Consider the following 20,959-nt stretch of genomic DNA (forward strand, 5'->3'; position numbering starts at 1 on the left):
CATTCCGGAAAAGTTAATTTTACTCTGCAGTATTGATCCGAAATTGGTATAATTATTATGTTTTTTAAGTCTATTAGGGATTAAATTTAACCTTTTTCATGTTAATTATACCCTTAAAAAGGTGTAAAATTAACATTAAAAAATGTTGATGTATTTTTACACCTAAAAATGTTAAAGTTATGAGGATAAAAGGTTAATTTCTCAGTGAAGAAACAAAACATCAGTACATGAGGGGTTTGTTCAGAGCTTGTTGTAAGCTTTTTCTTATGTTTTTTTTTTCAAAAAAATCTTTGAGAGTTAACAGAATAGTATAGAAATCTCAAAGTAAAACAAGATTAAAGAATATTAAATACATTAACTTCGAATCATAATACCTAATTGGTCTATAGAAAATTTTAATAAAGCCAGATATTTATGTTATGGGAAAACCCATGCCCCAATCATATTTTAGAATGCATTTTTCAAAAATTTCTCAAAAGATTTCGTTAATGTTCTTATAGATACTTACATATCCAGAAGGGTTATAGAAAATGAAATTACCCGTCTTTTCAGCTTAATATAATTAAAATAGATGAACAAGAATTAAAAATAAAATATTTTAATTTTGGAAAAATAAAAAAATAGGAAGTAAATATAAGGATGCCCGATTTGAAATTTCAAATTTAAGATTCTTAAAGGACTTTCTAATAGGTTTTGTACGTCTTAATACATACATTCTTCCGCTGTTGCTCAAGTCTACATTTGTTTGTTTAAAAAAAAATTATGTTTAGATTTACCAAATAGGATAAAGTGGTACAAGTTGGACAATCAATGGTATAATTTGGACAGAGCTTTTTTTCTTGATAAATTTAGTGCTTCATTTTTATTTGTATATTTTTAATGCTTTAGTTTTATAATTTGGTTCCTTTTTCTTAAAAACAAATTTTGTACTGTATTTATCAAGAAAAAAGCCATGTCCAACTTGTACCGGCGAATTGTCCAACTTGTAACACTATGTCCAACTTGTATCACTTTACCCTACTGCTCGAACAATTGCAGAAAAAGAAAGAAGAAATATCTTAAATCACGATAAAGAAATTTTTAAATTATCACCTTCTATACTTTTCGGGCTATGATAAAAGATGTAAATTTATTATTTCACTGTAAAATGAATTAATAATTTTCCTCATTATTCTTGTTCCCTATAATATTGTGTTACTTATTAATAAAACTTCAGAGCAATTCCGACATCAACTTTATATTAAAATCTATAGAAGCTTTTTGAAAATCCAATAAAAATAAAATTAATTTGGAGTGATTGAACATTATTCGATATTGAGTACATCTTATTGAAATTTATTGCTCTGAACGGAAATTCTACCCAAAAACCTATTGAGATTGAAAGCTCAAACACTTTCCATCTCTTCCAGCTTCAAACTTTCTCATATGTTTCGCATAAGTTGGGAAGATTTGAAGGGGCATGAAATCCCTCTCGGAAAATTCGGAATACGTCATGCGCAGTATCCTTCAGAAATTCCCCACTAAACATATGAGAGATGCTCCACCGTGGAGGATCTCCTCATGGTCTTTGGATGTTTTCCCGAGCTCGTCAGTTCCGTGATGCCGGTGAAACGCGCCAGTCGAAAGTCACCAAGTATCTCGCGTGTGGCGAACGTGACGAGAGAATGTGAATAACTGCACGAATTTTAATTGTGCAACATGGCCATTCTTCATTCCTGTTGCCTGTGGAAGTCTGTGCGGAAGGGCAGTTATGCCAGTGTCATCTACACCCTGGTGAGATTTCAATTTGACTTCAAATGTGTGGGCTCTGCGGAATACCTATTAATCCTGATTAACTCTACAAGGCATGATTTAGTATCAACCACAAAATTCTGACTGAGTTCAAATGTAGAGCATGTGCCTGAAGCTCACGAGCTCAATTTCGTGCTTCCCACAAGAGCAGGAGGGTCCACAATTAACCACACGGAGAATTATTCAAAAGACCGCGTGTTTCGCGCATCATTTAACTGTCGTCACACATTTATCTGTTCTTTTGCACTCAGAAAAAGCATATGATGAGATATTTCAAAATTGGTTTTCATATGCTATTCTTTGATGTATTTGTCAATGTTGTTAAAGGCATTTATTGGTCAGTAAAAAATCAAGTCTTGGTTACTTAAAATCCTAGTAGAAAAGAACTCTGTTGTACTTTCTCTGCCAAATTTTTTATGATGATATCACAATTTTTAAAGTTTTAAATTCAATATTGGTCAGAGTTTCAATAATCATTTTTTGATTTTTACTGGCCAGAAGTGCTAAAAAGTCACTGAGAGATTCTTTACTATCTCAGATTCTGTAGTTCGATGCGTTTTGTGTTCCTAAATGGTGATCTCGGTATAATGCCTATCACAGGTATTATACTTACAGTAGACTCTCTCTCAAATGGGCATTTGGGGCATGTCATCCGGTTTATCGATAGATTTGGGCGTCAAAGTCTCTGTAAATTCCACAAAAAGCGCTCAATTGTACAGAATCACGATAAAATAGGAAGAACTACAGCGAATTTGAGCGAATTAGCTTCATAATTAAACGTGAAAATTGTCAACAAAATTTTTCGCCCGATTGCAAAAGAGCCGATTGAGAGAAAGTCTACTGTATCTTAAATTTTCTGTGCAGGTTTAATTGCTAATTTATATTGTGAATTTTAATTCAAACACTCTTTCGTACATTAATGGTTCTGGAACACCTTTTAGATCAGGAAAATTCCATGAAGTCAAAATTCGCTTCTCTGTTTTTAAAGATTTGCATAAGTCTAGTTCACCGCAATTAAACTGAACTAATTTTAACTTGGTGTAATGTTCAAAAGGAAAAGCAGAAGAGTGCAAAATAGTAGGATAGACATATGCAAATCATTCTTAAGAAAGAAAGGGATGTGAATTTTGGCTTTATGAAATTTTCCTGATCCAAAAGGTGTGCCGAAGGCATAAGATTCAAATTTTAAAATTAAAAAAAAAACATTGGAAGGTGATGAAAAGCAGAAAAAACTCAAGAAGTAGTAGTTTCAACAGTTTCAATATAACCATGAGATCCCAATATGAGGAAATACGTGTTCAATTTGCTATTGAATTTGGTAATTGAAGAGGAATGTACTTGAACATTTTGTTTTCAACTTAGTGAATATCAATTTCAACTCATCAAGTGCAATTCGTTTGTCGGTTGATGAAAGTGCATTTCAAACTGTCAAGCCTTTTTTAACTTTAAAATTCACTTAAAATCAAATTGAACTTTAGGTTTTCTGCACAAAAAATGGTCAATTAGTCAATCAGGATCAGGAATTTGTATATAAAAGCTTTTTTTGTACTCTCTTACAAATTCTTCTTCAAAATTCTGAAAAATCACTGCAATTTCTTGTGTTTTGGAACTTCTAGAACTCCGCTTTAGAACTCTGCTTTTGACTTGCCATAGGTTAGGGTAAATGTTCTGATTCAAAACCATTTCCAGACGCTTTAACTTTGGGAGAAGATTCAACACTTTAAGTTTATATTTTTTCTGAAGAGAATTACATAAATTTGCTCCTTGACTCTTCTAGAATGTTACTGTTTAGTGAAAATTCTTTTAGATATAATCTGAAAACTTCTCAAGTACAAGAAAAATACGCGAGTGTAAAATGCTGCTATTGCAAACAAATTAATCCAAATGGAGACACGGGAAAATTTCTAATTGGAGACAAATAGTGTAAGTGAATCCGCAACGAAAGGATTCCAAAACCTTGTTGAGTTCCTCTTGAGTGCAGGATTTGTTCTTATTCCTGTTCTTTTCTCCTTTCCCATCTAAGAAAAAAAAAACTCTCCAAAAAATCATATTTCTGGGGTTTCCTATTGAAGCATTTACAGACACTTCAGAAAAACCCTTTTTGTTCACGAAATAGGTAATTATTTCGTTTGAAAACTTCACGTAGCGTTAACAATAAAGATTAGCACTTAATTTAATTAAAATTAACCAGAAATATGACATAAATGTTAAACAAAACGAATAAACAACAGTCACCTCTTTGTGTTTTTTATTGGAAAATATGGTCGATCGATGAAAAATTCAATGGTGAAAGGGTACACTTTTAATTTTTCTGAGAAATTAACAAATTAAAATTTGTGAATATGAATAGATTTTCACTTTATTTGGAGCAAAATTAACTAAATAATGAAACAGAGGTATAGAAAATATATACATATAGTAATTTAGTACTGTATTTATCATGAAAACAGTGACGTTTCCATTTGGAGTAGCGAAAAATTTCCATTTGGAGCAGGTTTTGAATTAGCATAATTTACCCTATCACCGAGATTCTACATATTTCAATATTCTACTATAAACTATAATTTCTATATAAACTTTAGGGTAAAAGACAAATAAATCTGATATTTGAGTAAACGGGCAAAAAACATATTTTTAATTGATCGATTACCACTAAATAAAAAATATGTGGGAGTAGCATATCAACCACAAAAAAAAATGTAAATCAATACTCGCAGGTAAACATCGAATTAAATAATAATAATAATAATAAATTGTAACGACAGAAACAATATGTAGTTAATTAATGAAACATAAATACATTATACCCAAGTTCAGTGAAAAAGATTGATCATTCAAAAGATTTATAATAATTATGTCCCAGACACATTTTTTATATCAGAAATCAGGATAATCTCGTGAAATCAAAATTCGATTTGCTTTCTTTCTCAAATATTCTCTATACGACTATTCAACTCTTTGGCCCCTAATTATATTGAATTAAATTGAATTTGTCTTAATGTTTTTAAAAAGAAGAAAAATGAGAAGAATAAGATAGGTATATGCAAACATTAGAGAAAGGAATGGGAATTTAGATTTCATCAATTTTTGCTATTTGACAAGGTACAAAAAATTATAGACTCTTTATTTGCACTTTAATAACATTCTTACGACAAATTTATTGCTGCTGCAGTTAAATTAAATACTGATCAAATTTCGTTTTTTACTGACTAGATAGATAGATAGATTATATAGGGAGCATGGTACGATCTGTGGGCTGCAGACACCTAGGCTCTATTTGAGCCCCTTATGTCTACCCAACAAACCTTATTCCAATTCTTTTAAAACCTGGCTGAACTGCAGAATATCCTGAGCTGCCGCTCTTTTGATATCCCCTAGTGTCAGCACTTCTTTCTTAAAAATCTGAATTCTCTGGCTTGAGAATTTGGAACAATAACATAAAATGTGTTCTACTGTTTCCAGACTCTCTCCGCAACCCCTGCAAGCTGAGGTAACGTCTACACCCAACTTTGCAAGATGTGAATTTAGCCAGTGTCCTGTGTAAATTCCTATAAAAACCCTCAAGTTTCCCCTGTTAAGATTTAACAAGAGTTGAGATCTATTTAAATCTAATCAATCTATTACGGATTTCGTGAAACTACAGCCTTTTACGTTATTCCAAAGTGCTGTATGCTCTATTCCTGTAATATATTGGAAGTAATCTTTCCGTAGTTCTTTCTCAACTCCCAAGACTGGTTCAGGGCCTATAAAGTCCTGATATACACCAATCTTCGCGAGTTTATCTGCTATTTCATTTCCTATAATATCGTTAAGACCAAGACACCACAGAAGAATAATATTATTATTCTCTGCTAATCTACAAAGATTAGTCCTGATCTCCTTAACAATTTTAGATGTTATAATACCCTGATATGGCAAAGAAAGTGCCTTTTTGCTATCAGAGATAAAATAAATATTTTTCCTGTGGGATTTTCGTTCACTAACATATTCGTTGCAATCAGAATAGCTCCGACTTCTGCCAAGAAAACTGTTGTGAACCTTTCCATAGAAAAATAAAATTCATCACCTGTATCTAATCGGGTCAGTGCAAGGGGAGAGAGCTGGAGGAGGTTTTCACTGACTAAATCTAAGGCTTTGCTGCTCATTTTCACAATGTTAATATAGTAATATAAAATCCTACAAATTTACTTTAAAAAAATTGCAAAATTAAATTACACGAATTCTGTGTAAAACAATACCCCTAATATGGATTTCACACCTACCTAATTTAGCCATGCGGTTTAATTTTTCTAATTACCAAGAAAATCTTTTTTTTTATAAATTCGGCTTCAGATTAAAAGCACAAATAATGATACATTAGATTTGAAAAAAATCACTGAAATTTGCTTTCTTTGGAATTTCCAGAGACTGGGCTATATGTACCTCCACTCCCAGTCTCAAGCTCGTGTATCTAACTGTCTTGCTAAAAGTAGAGATATTTTGATTAAAAACCTTGTTTGGAAAAGCTTGCGAACTATTTAATATCTTGAACTTTAACATTCTCTAAAACGTAAAAGTTTTATAAAAATTTTGTACGTACGTGTACATAATTAAAACAAAAGTTCCTTCAACAACAAAAACAACAGAAATAACAGTACTTTTTTCTGAATTTTATTATCCAAAAATGTTCTCGGTTCGGGCGATAAAAGTATACTTACAAAAAGACCAGATATACTATTTTTATCAATTCATATTCTCATAGAAAAGATGAAAATCTGATTGAGAAAATTTTTCGACTTTAAAGCCGGCAACCTTAAATATTTTACCAACTGAATTTCAAAAGATTCTCTTGCCAAGGTTATCAAAGCATATAAAAAAACCAAAAAAAATATCCTAACCAATTCCAAAAGGAAGACCTGAAATTATTCACTTACAAGACGGTTAACATATAGAAAGAATACAGAAGTGGCACTCGAAAAAAGATTTAAGCTACTTTTCACAATATTTCATAAAATTATTTTCTTAAGGAAACAACGCTGTATTTGGGACAGTTTGCATAAGCATTCATATTATGTCTTTGATCACCACACATTTAATCAGGTATACCACCGTATTTACGCCTATTTAACCCTTTAATCACGATTGGAACACCGGTGTCCCATAAGGAAAATAATTTTTCCTGACTACCTACAGTTATTTTTTTCTTATGTCTGTAACATAATTGTAAAGTAGAAGGTTGAAGAAATCTAGAATATTTTTTGCAAGTATCTAGCTATTTGCTATGTAGCAAATATTTAAGCTCAAAAATGGCGAATTTTTAAATTCTCAAATTCATATAATTGATTTTATTTATTTTTTATACTTCCAATTTTTTTGAAGCAAAACCCTTTTGACAATAAAAACTACAATACTCATACATAATATTTTTCATTAAAGCGAAAAATATTATTGATTGGTATATCGTCAGAAAAATTACTTGAATTTTTGGGCTATTTTTGTCCCTATCGTTCATACAAGCACAAAATACACCGAATCAGACTCTGTTGGACTTTCTTGTTCATTTTTTGTTCTTCTGCAAACATGTGTTCGTAAATTTTCGTAAACACACAGAAAAAATAGTAAAATTTTGTCATTTGTTTGTAAAATTTTGTCAGAGAAACAAAAATGTACGAACAGATGTTTGTAAAAGAACAAAAAAATGTTTTTTAAGTGTAAATATTACGAACAAAGTTTGTGAAAAAGTACGAACTTTTTCGAACTTTTTAGTGGGCTATACGGCTTATAGATATTTCGTAAATCCCCAATTCACAAACATTTATGGACAATTTTACGAAACATTTTTTGTGTAGACTGATATTAAAAAAAACTCAGTGCATCCTTCAATAGTTAATTAATTAATCGGCTATCAATACAAGGTATACAAAGACCACCGGCAATTGCTGGTAGACTTCTCTCCGCGGACACAATTGCGTAAAATATCGTGCGGCAGATTCCTAAAAGTTCCTTGCCCTATCTGAACTTTTTTTACAACCCTCCGTGCATCAGACACTTCTTGTTTCCTTGGCATTATGCATCCACTACAAATTTAAAAAAAAATTACAACTTGTGGAATTTTGAAAAATAAAAGAAATGGACCATCCCGGCTAACACAAGGTAAGCTGTTACTAGCTCAATGGTATAATTAAAGGCATTGTACATGGTCTTATATAATAAATTAGTCCAAGTTCATAAATTAAGTTCTTAATAAGTCCTTATTAAGTACCTAATTAAGGATTTTTTTAGCGAAAGTAGTGACATCTGGTGGCAAAAAGTGGAAACGGGAATAGAGAATGCGACGGATAGGTGCAAATCATTGGATAAAAAGAGATGTAACACATTGACATTTCAGAAAAACATAACCACAAACTGTTATTATACACGTGGAATGTCTTTATGCTAATTAGGCGAAAATGTATTTTTATTTTTTCTTTCAGAAATAAAAAAAATATGAAGAATTAAAAATATATGTTTTATTTGCATTGGGGTAACTGCTTAAAAAGCGCTTAGTTGAAAGTCCTTACTTAAATACTTAGTGTTAAGGCTGAGTCATGCCATATTAGTTTCACTACTCGCCACAAAACGCTGACGTTTGTCTCATTTTCATATATTTTTTAAGTAGTTGAATATTCTGCAACTCCTTAAAATTAAGACATTGAGTTAAGAACTTATTAATTACTTAATAAGTACTTAATGTGTTAGCCGGGATATTAGAAACAAAATCTCACTGACGAACCGCAGATTAAACATTGTTTTTCTATAGGAACAACTTAATTTTACCTGCAAAATTTAATTTTACATAAATCTTATATACAATGTCCGATGTTTCACTCCAAGTGGACGAAATTTCAAGCTGCCCAAAATAATGCCCCATAAGCCTATTCACTATGAGTTTATATAACATTGGCTGGTCTCAAGGTTGAAGGATAAGGATAAGGATGATCGCTAAGCCTGTAAGTCAAACAATGGCACTACGAAGACCGTTTCACAATTTTTCCTTTCTTTGTATTTTCCTTTCTCTGAAGAGTTAAAGTAGAAATTTATATTATGTTAACCATCATAGATTATTTATTCTATTGCACGAGTTCCATGTTGATATGTTTTCGCTCTTGGTTAGTCAAATACCAAAATGTACCATTTAGTAACTGGTAGAAGTGTAGGTTGTCCAAACCATCTTGAATAACATGTGAACGAATTCCTCACATTATCAGTTCGTATTTCTTCGAGTGTGGATGATGTTCATGGGATATGCATTAAATCACCTGCTTCTTCTCATCTCCAACTATGCCACAATAGCATACCATTCACATGTGAAAGAATTCCTCGTCATTGAATGAGTCAAGAGCAGAAACACTCATGGATCAAAAATTTAATCAAATCCTGAGTATTTATGTGCTTTTCAGCAACGAAGTGTTTATTTCCCTCTCGATAGCGTATAAAGGAAGAGTATGAATTCCTTCGATGGGATAGAAGGATACTCATGTAGACTTCCAAATAAACCCTCAACTTTGATACATTTTCCTATTTATATCATATATTTCTTGTATTGATTTGCAAGTTGAAAAGTTTCTCAATTAAGGTTTCGTTCTTTCGCTTTGAAAAACTCTTTTACACCAATCACTGAAAGTTTGCCAGAAAAAAATGCAATGAGAAAATTAATAAGAGGTAATAAGAAATTAACTAAGAATGAATTTTTAATTATATCAAAATAGCATTTGCACATCAAAGTATTTTTTAAAAATTTCGGAAAAATATTCAAACAGAAATTTTAATTGAAATAGTAAATGAGAATGAATAATAGAAATCAAATTTTATGCTACGTTACAGCAAAGTTCCCACACTCTTTGTAGCTTAAAAGGTTTGCATTGAAGGTTCTCCGGAGGAACTTTAAATGCTAAAGAGATTTTCTATATTCACAGAGAAATTTTATAGTTAGATAGCAATAACTTTTTCACTTATGTCTTGCAATATCTTACAATGTTAAAAGTTATTATGCAGTCACAAAGTGAATACGACAAAGAAAATATTTCTTCTGTTTTGAGTGAGAAAATTTTGTCGATGCAGTTTTATTTTTTGATGTTGTCTCGAAAGTTTGTGGTGTTGTAAAGTGAAAAATATCATTACTTAAATTACGGAAACTTTATGATTTCCAGATTTCAATATGGTGTTTGAGAAAGTCCCACTTGTTATATTTTATTTAGGGAGGAAAGCAGGGGTCTCTCGACATTTCATTTTTCCATACGTTTTTGCATAGATGCACTGAAGAGTATTGGCAAGTTTTTTCCTAAAGAGAATTGACTTATCAGTCTGATATATTTCGAAATTGTGCTTTGAAAGCTATCTAAAAATACATATTTCATAATGCTCGCCGAAATAATACAAGAACTACGAGGAAATTTCTTTAAGTCGCTGTGCAATATCTGCAAAATTTTTACAAGGAAAAGTGAAAAATAATAATAATAATAATAATGCTGTCACAACATTCCATGATGGAACTAGGCCTTCCCACAAGTGGATTTCTAGACATGCATTATTATTTTTTCTTGTACGGGATGAGATTGTCAGTTCCATGCCTGTGGAATCAAGTGCAGTGAAGCTCACTGAATGCAATCCGAACACCTTTAACGCCAGAAAAAATCCTGGTGACCTAAAGGGGATTCACTAAATTTGCCCTCATTTGCTCTCAATAATCCAGATTGGCTCCGTTCAGTAATAATCTTTGAAAGAGACAAAGCCGTTTTAAAGCGAAACCAAACATATACGAAAATCTACCGGTAGCCTAAAGTGCAAATTCACGTATTCGCCGCTTTAGTGCTGATTGTTCTGCCATTTTGAATTTCAGTATTCTTGACACTTCAATCGTCAACAACATTATGTAAACGTATGCTGCAAAAAGTGAATTTTTGTGTAGTTTTGTGAAATTTTAAGATAGCAGAACGTTTGATTTCTTAAAAAAAATACTGTTCATGAACTTGCTCACTTTAGTGTAAGTCAATTTAAGTATTCAAACTTCCAACGGGTTTTTAGATAAGTTTTCTATGATATACTTTCGAATCGGTATAGAAAAAACGTCAACCGGAGAGAGTTCTCTAATCGGGAAGGTTGAGGATTAAAGACTTCCATTGAAATCTTGACGTTCTTATCGCTTCGAAATTCAAACAGAAAATCACACACTACTCCACGTGGACGATTCATACATGAAAACAAATTTCCTTGAATACTTCGAATCATTTTCGAATTTCTTTTTTTTTCCTTTTTATAGATAAATAAACAAAACTAGTATCAAATTGAAAGATATCAATTATTAGAATAGGGTGGGCAGATTCAAGCAGATAAATTTTTTTTTTTGCAACACTCACTTGGTAAATGTTTTTGATTTGTGTTAGGGGAAAGTGCCCATGCTTGATACCATTGGAAGCTTCGTAATGACTAAATTTTCTACGTTTTACAATATATGACTCATCGCAACTATATTTTAAAAACTACGGAAAAATGGCCAGTTTTTAAAACATATTGCGGAGTCATGTTAATTGAGAAACATGCTTCCAATAGTATCAAGCATGGGCACTTTCCCCTAAGTCTAGCTATTTTCTCTTGGAGGTTGTTTTACTCATCGAACTCCAAAGAGAGAGCAGTCTAAGAGAACGTTTCGTCCATATACGAAAATACCGTTGAATTATTCCTAATAATGGTTTTTCAAGGCCAAAAGTTAAAAAGGCTTTACATAGCGTCAACCCAATGGTAATCACGTTTATGCCCTAGAGACTTAAGCCGAGAGACGACTTAGTGGAAAATGATGGAAATGTAGTTTAACCATTATTTTTAATATAATTACGCTAAGCCGTCTCTCGGCTAATCCTCAGGTCTGTCAAGGCCCTTAGGCTTTTTGGAAAGGTCTTCAAATTCCTAACAAGCCTATCGATTCCAATCGGTTATGAATTGGTAATGCACTGATTCGTAACAGATGGATAATTTTTATCCCAAAATCGTTTTAAATATTACTTTTAAAACTATTTAGAGAGACCTCTTGAGTGATTTATGAATCTTAAAATCGATTGAGAACCGGTAAACGGTAAATGATGCGAAAGTACTTTTGATGTATAGCATCGAAGTCACGAGTAGCAATTCGCAAAGTCTGGGACGCCTTGCCATTCCTTTCCTACTATTTTCAAATGGAACTAATCTCTATCATATCGTAATTTATCTTCACAATTGGTTTGTTGAGCTGAATTAAATCACAGTAAGATCCAGATCCATTTAAAAAATAAAAGAAAAAAGCCCTAGGGGAGACTGGGGCAAAATTTGCCATAACGAAAATTTCAATATTCACTATTTTCCAAAATAAAAGAGACTGAAGCTTGAAATTCTTATTAGGGGAAACTGGGGCAAAAATTAACAAAACGGATATTTTATTTTTTTACAAGCTACCATAGCGGCCCAGAAATTTCTAATTAGCGCAGTTTTATGGGAAATTTACTGCTCTACAACTTTGTGAAAGTCATTTTCCTCTATTTTGGAAGGAAATATATTTATCGAGCTGTTTTCTGAAAGGTAATTTTGTGATCATTCTCAAAAATGCTGGAGCAAATAGTATCAGGCATAAGATATTATCACATTTTGATTCGCTTTACTACGGAATTCCGTAAATTTAAGTAAAATACCGAGATTACATATTTTCATAGGAAATTTATTTTTCTATACCTTTGTAAAACACTGTTTTCTCTATCTGAACGAGAAAAGCACATTTTAAGCTATTTTATAAAAAAACACACAAAAGACTGCAAATCGTTTGACCAATGCAAACAACAAGCGGCGACACATAGCATTGACGTTTCTTTTCACCGTGGGACATCAGAAATTGTTTCAGTTTTTGTTTCTTTTTGCTCCATAGCTTTTGTTACTTTTTACCCCAAGTGGTCGTTTTAAATAAAATGATTTCTAGAGAACATAATCTTTGTAAAATTCTAAAATAGATAGCGAATTCGTATTCAAAGAATATCCAGATAATTTGGGAAATATTCACCAGTGCATCAAATTTAAAATAAGTAGCTAATAATAGATATCTTCTGCACGGAAAATATTTCAAAAATAGGGCTAAAAATTTCGATATTTTTATTTTCTAAATCCCTTGTTCAAATTCTAACAAACTTACGACATGGAAGAAGACCTATGGAGGCTATCTATAGAAAAAAATTTAAGCCGCTATCTTATTTATCTTGGAAAATATTGAATTTTAAAATTTTCGATTTATGACTTTTTGCCCCAGTCTCACCTACAGATAGCCTTCATGATGAACTTTCTTAAACTTGCAAATTTTCAAGGGATTCGAGGAAGGATTATGTAAAATAAAAAATAATGAAATTTTAAGCCCTATTTTTGGAACATTTGGCTTACAGGAAATATCAATACTGATTAGCTCAATTTAAGCACATTTCTCGTTAAGATAGAGAAAAATTATCTTCGACAAAGTTGTAGAGGAATAAATTTCCTATAAAAATATGTCTATTTGATATTTTTAACGTTTGCGAGAGTAAAAATTTGCCCCAGCAATTTTGAGAATCTCCACAAAATCGACTTTTAGAAAATGATTCGAAAATCACATTTCTTTCGAGATAGAGAAATAAGAATTTGCTCAGAGAGTTTTCTCAGAGCTCGTGAAAGAATTAACTATGCGTTGTGACAAGTTTTGCCCCAGTCTCCCTATTTCAAAAGTGCCCTACTTCCTCCTCTACTAATAATTTTATACGCAAATGAAACGTTTCTCTTAAATGCTAAACTCATCTAAATATTAAAAGACTGCTAACTGCTGTAGCTTATTATTATTGCGAAATCACTAGGAGAGTATAGCAATTACCTTTTCTTGACAGATAAATTGCAATGCTATGAATTTCTTTAAAAATCAGAAATTATATTTGAATGTGTCATTTTCACGTTATTTAATAAAAATAATAACAAAACTTAAAGTATTATTATTATTAATATTATGGGAAGGTGGGGGGACTCAGGTACTATACGTTTATTATACTTAAGCGTACACAATCGACACAAAATTTATTAGGTGAGATTCTTAACAATCTCGCCTACTATAATCCTAACAAAATTTCATGTCGTCCGATCGAGCTCAAACTTGGCCAAAATGTGTTTCGCCACTTCCTGATCACGAATTTATGGGGGGCTAAGTTACGTTCCCGGCCGGCCGCTCTTTGGAGCTTAATAGCTCCTAAACTAAAAAAGATATCGACTTGCGGTTTTCGGCAAAGGTTAAATATCGTATGAAAATTGCAACATGGTGCATTGACCCCCCACCCCCCACCCCTCCTTCCGCCATTTTGAAGACCCCCCTTTCTTTGTTTTCTCAATAGCTCCGCCCCTATGGCATCGAGCTGGCTCAAATTTTAGTATGTTATAGCTGGGCCTTAGAGCTTTCCATCAATACCAAACTTAAGGTCCCCCGACCCCCCTGACCCGAGCTATAAGGGTCCAAAAAAAATTTCTTAAAATGGCCATAACTCCGGTTCTAATTGTCAGAATTTCAAAAATGAGGGCTTTTTGGAAAGCTCTCGTGAAATGTCACTTCTCCTTCTAACATCGCAAGTTCATAAAACCACCGCTAGGGGCGCTATTATTAAAAAGAAAATTTTTAAATCTTTAAAGTTAAATAACTAAAAAATTCCTTATGCAATCGGGCTGAAATTTTAGTATGTTGTAGCCGTTGATTATACCTATCAAACAAAAAAAACCTTAAGTCGATCCATAACCCCTGACCCGAGCTATAAGGGGTCAAAGTTCGAACATTGACCGGCCTCTATCTCCGGTTCTAATTAACATAGCGACCTAAATTTTACCTTTTTGGTTTCGTCTCGATGAGCACTTTCAGATGGAAGTTCAAAAAGTCACCACAGGTGGCGCTGCGATAGCGTCAAAATTCATCGAAATTCAAAGACATTTTTCTCAAAAACGGCATTGTGCAAGTTAATGAAATTTTAGTATGTTGTAGTCCAGTCTAGGACGTTTCCAAAATGGTGCGTATGTGCGCTGTGGTTTCAATAGAACCGGAGATATGAGGGGTCAAAGTTCACAAAATTCAAAAAATCATATCTCCGGTTCTATGTGACCGATTTTGATGAATGAGGGCTTAAACGAAAGATCTCACCAAATGCTACAACTTTCTAGAATATTTGAACTTCGTGGGACCAACACCAGGGGCGCCACAGTCGAAAAACCAATTTCAATATCACATAACCTCAATTATCTCGACTGTCGCTGAACCGATTTTGATGATTACTTCGACATAATTGTGGAGCACATTTGTCTCTACATTTCGTCCATACATTATTTTCCACTCAGACTACGCTATCACTCCGATTTTGCCGTTTAAGTGTGAAAAAAATTGATTTTTCCAATAATAACGCTTTGAAATCACTCAGATGCCAATTTGACTGCCTCTACTCCACCAAGACACTTAAAATAGGGGTTTAAATGGAAAGTCCCGCAAAAGACAACAATTCTTTGATATAGTTGAAGTTCAACAAATGACTACTTGGGGAACTCTGGATGAAAAAACGAGTTAAGAAACAAAAAACCTCGCTTATCTTGGCTTCTGAGTAATCGATGAGATCATGTTCTATAGGAAAATTATAGAGAACATTCTGGTCTACATTTCACCCATATATCACTTTTGTGCCAGTTCATCCAAATCCTTGATATTTTGGTTTAAATACAAAATTTGCATAATTTCACGAATTTTATTCAAGATAACTGAATGGCGTCTCACAACTTCAGCTCTAAATCGAATTTGCATGCACTCCGAGTTAGCTCACGTTAAGAATCTCACCTACATAAGCCGGTTAGGATTATCTGTCCCTTTAGTAACTATTTTAGTGACTTGAAGGTTTTTGTTCATCCTTTTCAAAAGGGTGGGAAAATAAAAAAAAACTAGGGGAAAGTACTCTCCCTTCGAACGTTCATGCCTTTGAATAATGTAAATTTTCTTTTATTTTTCCTAGAGACTTATAGAAAATTATCACATAATTATCAATAGTTGATCATAAGTTAACTAATATTTAATAAAAATGTGTAAGTCTCTTAGGAAAACTAAAAGAAAATTCACATTATTCGAAGGCATGAACGTTCGAAGGGAACTTTCCCCTACTGTTTTCTGAAACTACCCCATCACTTAGAGTATCTAATTTATAAAACAATCTTATAATTAATTAAAAATTAATTAATAATAATTTTAATATACCATATAATAAGTTTCTATGCCGCCTGTCACTTTTATGTTTGACGCTGTCACTTTTCACTTTGGAATGTCTGACGAATACTCTTATCAACTGTCAAGAATTCGTAACAATCGACGGTTTGCGATTTTTGAACAACATTTCGAATATATTAGGTGAGATTCTTAACAATCTCACCTACTATAATCCTAACAAAATTTCATGTCGTCCGATCGACCTCAAACTTGGCCAAAATGTGTTTCAGCACTTCCTGATCACGAATATATATGTGGCTATTAGGTGAGATTCTTAACAAAATCTCACCTACTATAATCCTAACAAAATTTCATGTCGTCCGATCGACCTCAAATTTGGCCAAAATGTGTTTCGCCACTTCCTGATTCCGAATATATATGTGGCTAAGTTACGTTCCCGGCCGGCCGGCCGGCCGGCCGGCCGGCCGGCCGGCCGGCCGCTCTTTGGAGCTTAATAGCTCCTAAACTAAAAAAGATATCGACTTGCGGTTTTCGGCAAAGGTTATATATCGGGTGAAAATTGCAACTTGGTGCATAGACCCCCCACCCCCCACCCCTCCTTCCGCCATTTTGAAGACCCCCCTTTTTTTGTTTTCTCAATAGCTCCGCCCCTATGGCATTCAGCGGACTCAAATTTTAGTATGTTATAGCTGGGCCTTAGAGCTTTCCATCAATACCAAACTTAAGGTCCCGCGACCCCCCTGACCCGAGCTATAAGGGTCCAAAAAAAATTTCTTAAAATGGCCATAACTCCGGTTCTAATTGTCAGAATTTAAAAAGTGAGGGCTTTTTGGAAAGCTCTCGTGAAATGCCACTTCCCCTTCTAACATCGCAAGTTCATAAAACCACCGCTAGGGGCGCTTTTTTTAAAAAGAAAATTTTTAAATCTTAAAAGTTAAATAACTCAAAAATTCCATTGTGCATCGGGCTGAAAATTTAGTATGTTGTAGCCGTTGATTATACCTATCAAACAAAAAAAACCTTAAGTCGATCCATAACCCCTGACCCGAGCTATAAGGGGTCAAAGTTCGAACATTGACCGGCCTCTATCTCCGGTTCTAATTAACATAGCGACCTAAATTTTACCTTTTTGGTTTCGTCTCGATGAGCACTTTCAGATGGAAGTTCAAAAAGTCACCACAGGTGGCGCTGTGATAGCGTCAAAATTCATCGAAATTCAAAGTCACTTTTCTCAAAAACGGCATTGTGCAAGTTAATGAAATTTTAGTATGTTGTAGTCCAGTCTAGGACGTTTCCAAAATGGTGCGTATGCGCGCTGTGGTTAAAACAGAACCGGAGATATGAGGGGTCAAAGTTCACAAAATTCAAAAAATCATATCTCCGGTTCTATGTGACCGATTTTGATGAATGAGGGCTTAAACGAAAGATCTCACCAAATGCTACAACTTTCTAGAATATTTGAACTTCGTGGGACCAACACCAGGGGCGCCACAGTCGAAAAACCAATTTCAATATCACATAACCTCAATTATCTCGACTGTCGCTAAACCGATTTTGATGATTACTTCGACACAATTGTAGAACACATTTGTCTCTACATTTCGTCCATATATCATTTTCCGCTCAGACTACGCTATCACTCCGATTTTGCCGTTTAAGTGTGAAAAAATTGATTTTTCCCATAAAAACGCTTTGAAATCACTCAGATGCCAATTTGACTGCCTCTACTCCACCAAGACACTTAAAATAGGGTTTTAAATGGAAAGTCCCACAAAATACAACAATTCTTTGAAATAGTTGAAGTTCAACAAATGACTACTTGGGGAACTCTGGATGAAAAAACGAGTTAAGAAACAAAAAACCTCGATTATCTTGGCTTCTGAGTAATCGATGAGTTCAAGTTCTACGGCAAAATTATAGAGAACATTCTGGTCTACATTTCACCCATATAACACTTTTCTGTCAGTTCATCCAAATCCTTGATATTTTGGTTTAAATACAAAATTTGTATAATTTCACGAATTTGATTCAAGATAACTGAATGGCGTCTCCCAACTTCAGCTCTAAATCGAATTTGCATGCACTCCGAGTTAGCTCACGTTAAGAATCTCACCTACATAAGCCGGTTAGGATTATCTGTCCCTTTTACGTTCCCGGCCGGCCGGCCGCTCTTTGGAGCTTAATAGCTCCTAAACTAAAAAAGATATCGACTTGAGGTTTTCGGCAAAGGTTATATATCGGGTGAAAATTGCAACTTGGTGTATTGACCCCCCACCCCCCACCCCTCCTTCCGCCATTTTGAAGACCCCCCATTTTTTGTTTTCTCAATGGCTCCGCCCCTATGGCATCGAGCTGGCTCAAATTTTAGTATGTTATAGCTGGGCCTTAGAGCTTTCCATCAATACCAAACTTAAGGTCCCCCGACCCCCCTGACCCGAGCTATAAAGGTCCAAAAAAAATTTCTTAAAATGGCCATAACTCCGGTTCTAATTGTCAGAATTTAAAAAGTGAGGGCTTTTTGGAAAGCTCTCGTGAAATGCCACTTCCCCTTCTAACATCGAAAGTTCATAAAACCACCGCTAGGGGCGCTATTATTAATAAGAAAATTTTTAAATCTTATAAGTTAAATAACTCAAAAATTCCATTGTGCATCGAGCTGAAATTTTAGTATGTTATAGCCGTTGATTATACCTATCAAACAAAAAAAACCTTAAGTCGATCTAAAGCCCCTGACCCGAGCTATAAGGGGTCAAAGTTCGAACATTGACCGGCCTCTATCTCCGGTTCTAACTAACATAGCGACCTAAATTTTACCTTTTTGGTTTCGTTTCGATGAGCACTTTCAGATGGAAGTTCAAAAAGTCACCACAGGTGGCGCTGTGATAGCGTCAAAATTCATCGAAATTCAAAGTCACTTTTCTCAAAAACGGCATTGTGCAAGTTAATGAAATTTTAGTATGTTGTAGTCCAGTCTAGGACGTTTCCAAAATGGTGCGTATGCGCGCTGTGGTTAAAACAGAACCGGAGATATGAGGGGTCAAAGTTCACAAAATTCAAAAAATCATATCTCCGGTTCTATGTGACCGATTTTGATGAATGAGGACTTAAACGAAAGATCTCACCAAATGCTACAACTTTCTAAAATATTTGAACTTCGTGGGACCAACACCGGGGGCGCCACAGTCGAAAAACCGATTTCAATATCACATAACCTCAATTATCTCGACTGTCGCTGAACCGATTTTGATGATTACTTCGACATAATTGCAGAGGACATTTGTCTCTACATTTCGTCCATACATCATTTTCCGCTCAGACTACGCTATCACTCCGATTTTGCCGTTTAAGTGTGAAAAAATTGATTTTTCCCATAATAACGCTTTGAAATCACTCAGATGCCAATTTGACTGCCTCTACTCCACCAAGACACTTAAAATATGGTTTTAAATGGAAAGTCCCACAAAATACAACAATTCTTTGATATAGTTGAAGTTCAACAAATGACTACTTGGGGAACTCTGGATGAAAAAACGAGTTAAGAAACAAAAAACCTCGCTTATCTTGGCTTCTGAGTAATCGATGAGATCATGTTCTATAGGAAAATTATAGAGTACATTCTGGTCTACATTTCACCCATATATTACTTTTGTGCCAGTTCATCCAAATCCTTGATATTTTGGTTTAAATACAAAATTTGTATAATTTCACGAATTTGATTCAAGATAACTGAATGGCGACTCACAATTTCAGCTCTAAATCGAATTTGCATGCACTCCGAGTTAGCTCACGTTAAGAATCTCACCTACATAAGCCGGTTAGGATTATCTGTCCCTTTTTCATTTACGAATATTTGTATTTTTATACGCAAGAAAAATCACAAATTAATTTTTTCCATTCAAATTTCAATTCAACTGTGATTAACATAATGAAAACAACAAGTCACGTCCTAAATAGAGCTTTTTTTGTATCTCATCATAATCTCACCAAAAAAATCTACTTTCTTTTGGAACTCTCAAAAAATATTTACATAATTTGTTGAGGCGTCTTTCACCCCAAATACCAATTCAACATCATTTGGGAGTAAATTTTTGGGCAGCACAATGACCAGAATGGGTATGGAAAAAGAAGGCAATCGATATGAATGGTTCAGATTTCCATTCACAACAAACTTTTCGGCATTTTGAGTGTTTACTCGGGGAAATTGATTGATACGCTGGCAAAATAAACACGCAGTAATTGAATGCAATTTCTTCCACTTTGCTGATTTTCTGACCCCTTCCTGGCCCAATTCTGCGTTTGACCTCCTGACACTGGGTCAGTGGGAAACATATGAACAAAATCAATAAGAAAATAGTAACTTTTCTTTCTTGATACGAATGAGGTAAAAGTTCTTTTTAAACGAGGTATAGGTTAGTTAATGCATAAATGATTTTTCGAGGAATGAAGCAATTTGTCGGAAAGAGAGAAACTCCCATCATTTTATCAAATGGCATGACCAAGTTACCCTCTTCAGGAATTCACATATATATGTACCGTTAAGGGTGGAGGATATTTTATTACCTCACTCTGTGAATTTTATCTTGTTGTTTCTCGTTTGTGGATATTCCACATGAATTATTTATTAAACTTACACTGCATAAATTTTGTTCTTCATTATAAATTTGATGCTATATTTCAAATTTAAATTTTATTTTCTTCTGTTACCAAGAAAGAACAAGCTCCTACCCCTAATGAGATATTTTTCCAGGCTATTTTCTTCCTGTCAACGTGGCATTTTCCATCAGGAAATCACATTTATACACATTTCACACAATAAATTATATTTGTCAGCACGTTTTCAGCATGACCGTTTATGTTTAAATTGGAATTACAAAAAGCAACTAATTTGCATTGTTGTGGTTAACTGGCGTAAACTGCGTTAACAATTTTAATTCAAAT

The 20,959-nt window shown here is 33.8% G+C and overlaps 1 protein-coding gene across 4 annotated transcripts in view; it reads left to right on the forward strand.

Annotated features, from left to right (window-relative positions):
• Positions 1–1,590: 1,590 nt before the first annotated feature.
• Positions 1,591–20,959, forward strand: part of LOC129803958 (uncharacterized) — a 53,974-nt gene continuing 34,605 nt past the window's right edge. For 2 of the 4 annotated variants that reach the window (XM_055850856.1, XM_055850858.1), the window contains exon 1: positions 1,591–1,773. In XM_055850856.1, coding sequence (XP_055706831.1) covers positions 1,699–1,773 — 75 coding nt within the window. In that variant the 5' untranslated portion in view covers positions 1,591–1,698. The remainder of the gene's footprint in view (positions 1,774–20,959) is intronic. The other 2 variants (XM_055850855.1, XM_055850857.1) reach the window with 1 other exon arrangement.

This window comes from Phlebotomus papatasi, chromosome 2 (assembly GCF_024763615.1).
Source record: "Phlebotomus papatasi isolate M1 chromosome 2, Ppap_2.1, whole genome shotgun sequence".
Lineage (NCBI taxonomy): Eukaryota > Metazoa > Arthropoda > Insecta > Diptera > Psychodidae > Phlebotomus > Phlebotomus papatasi.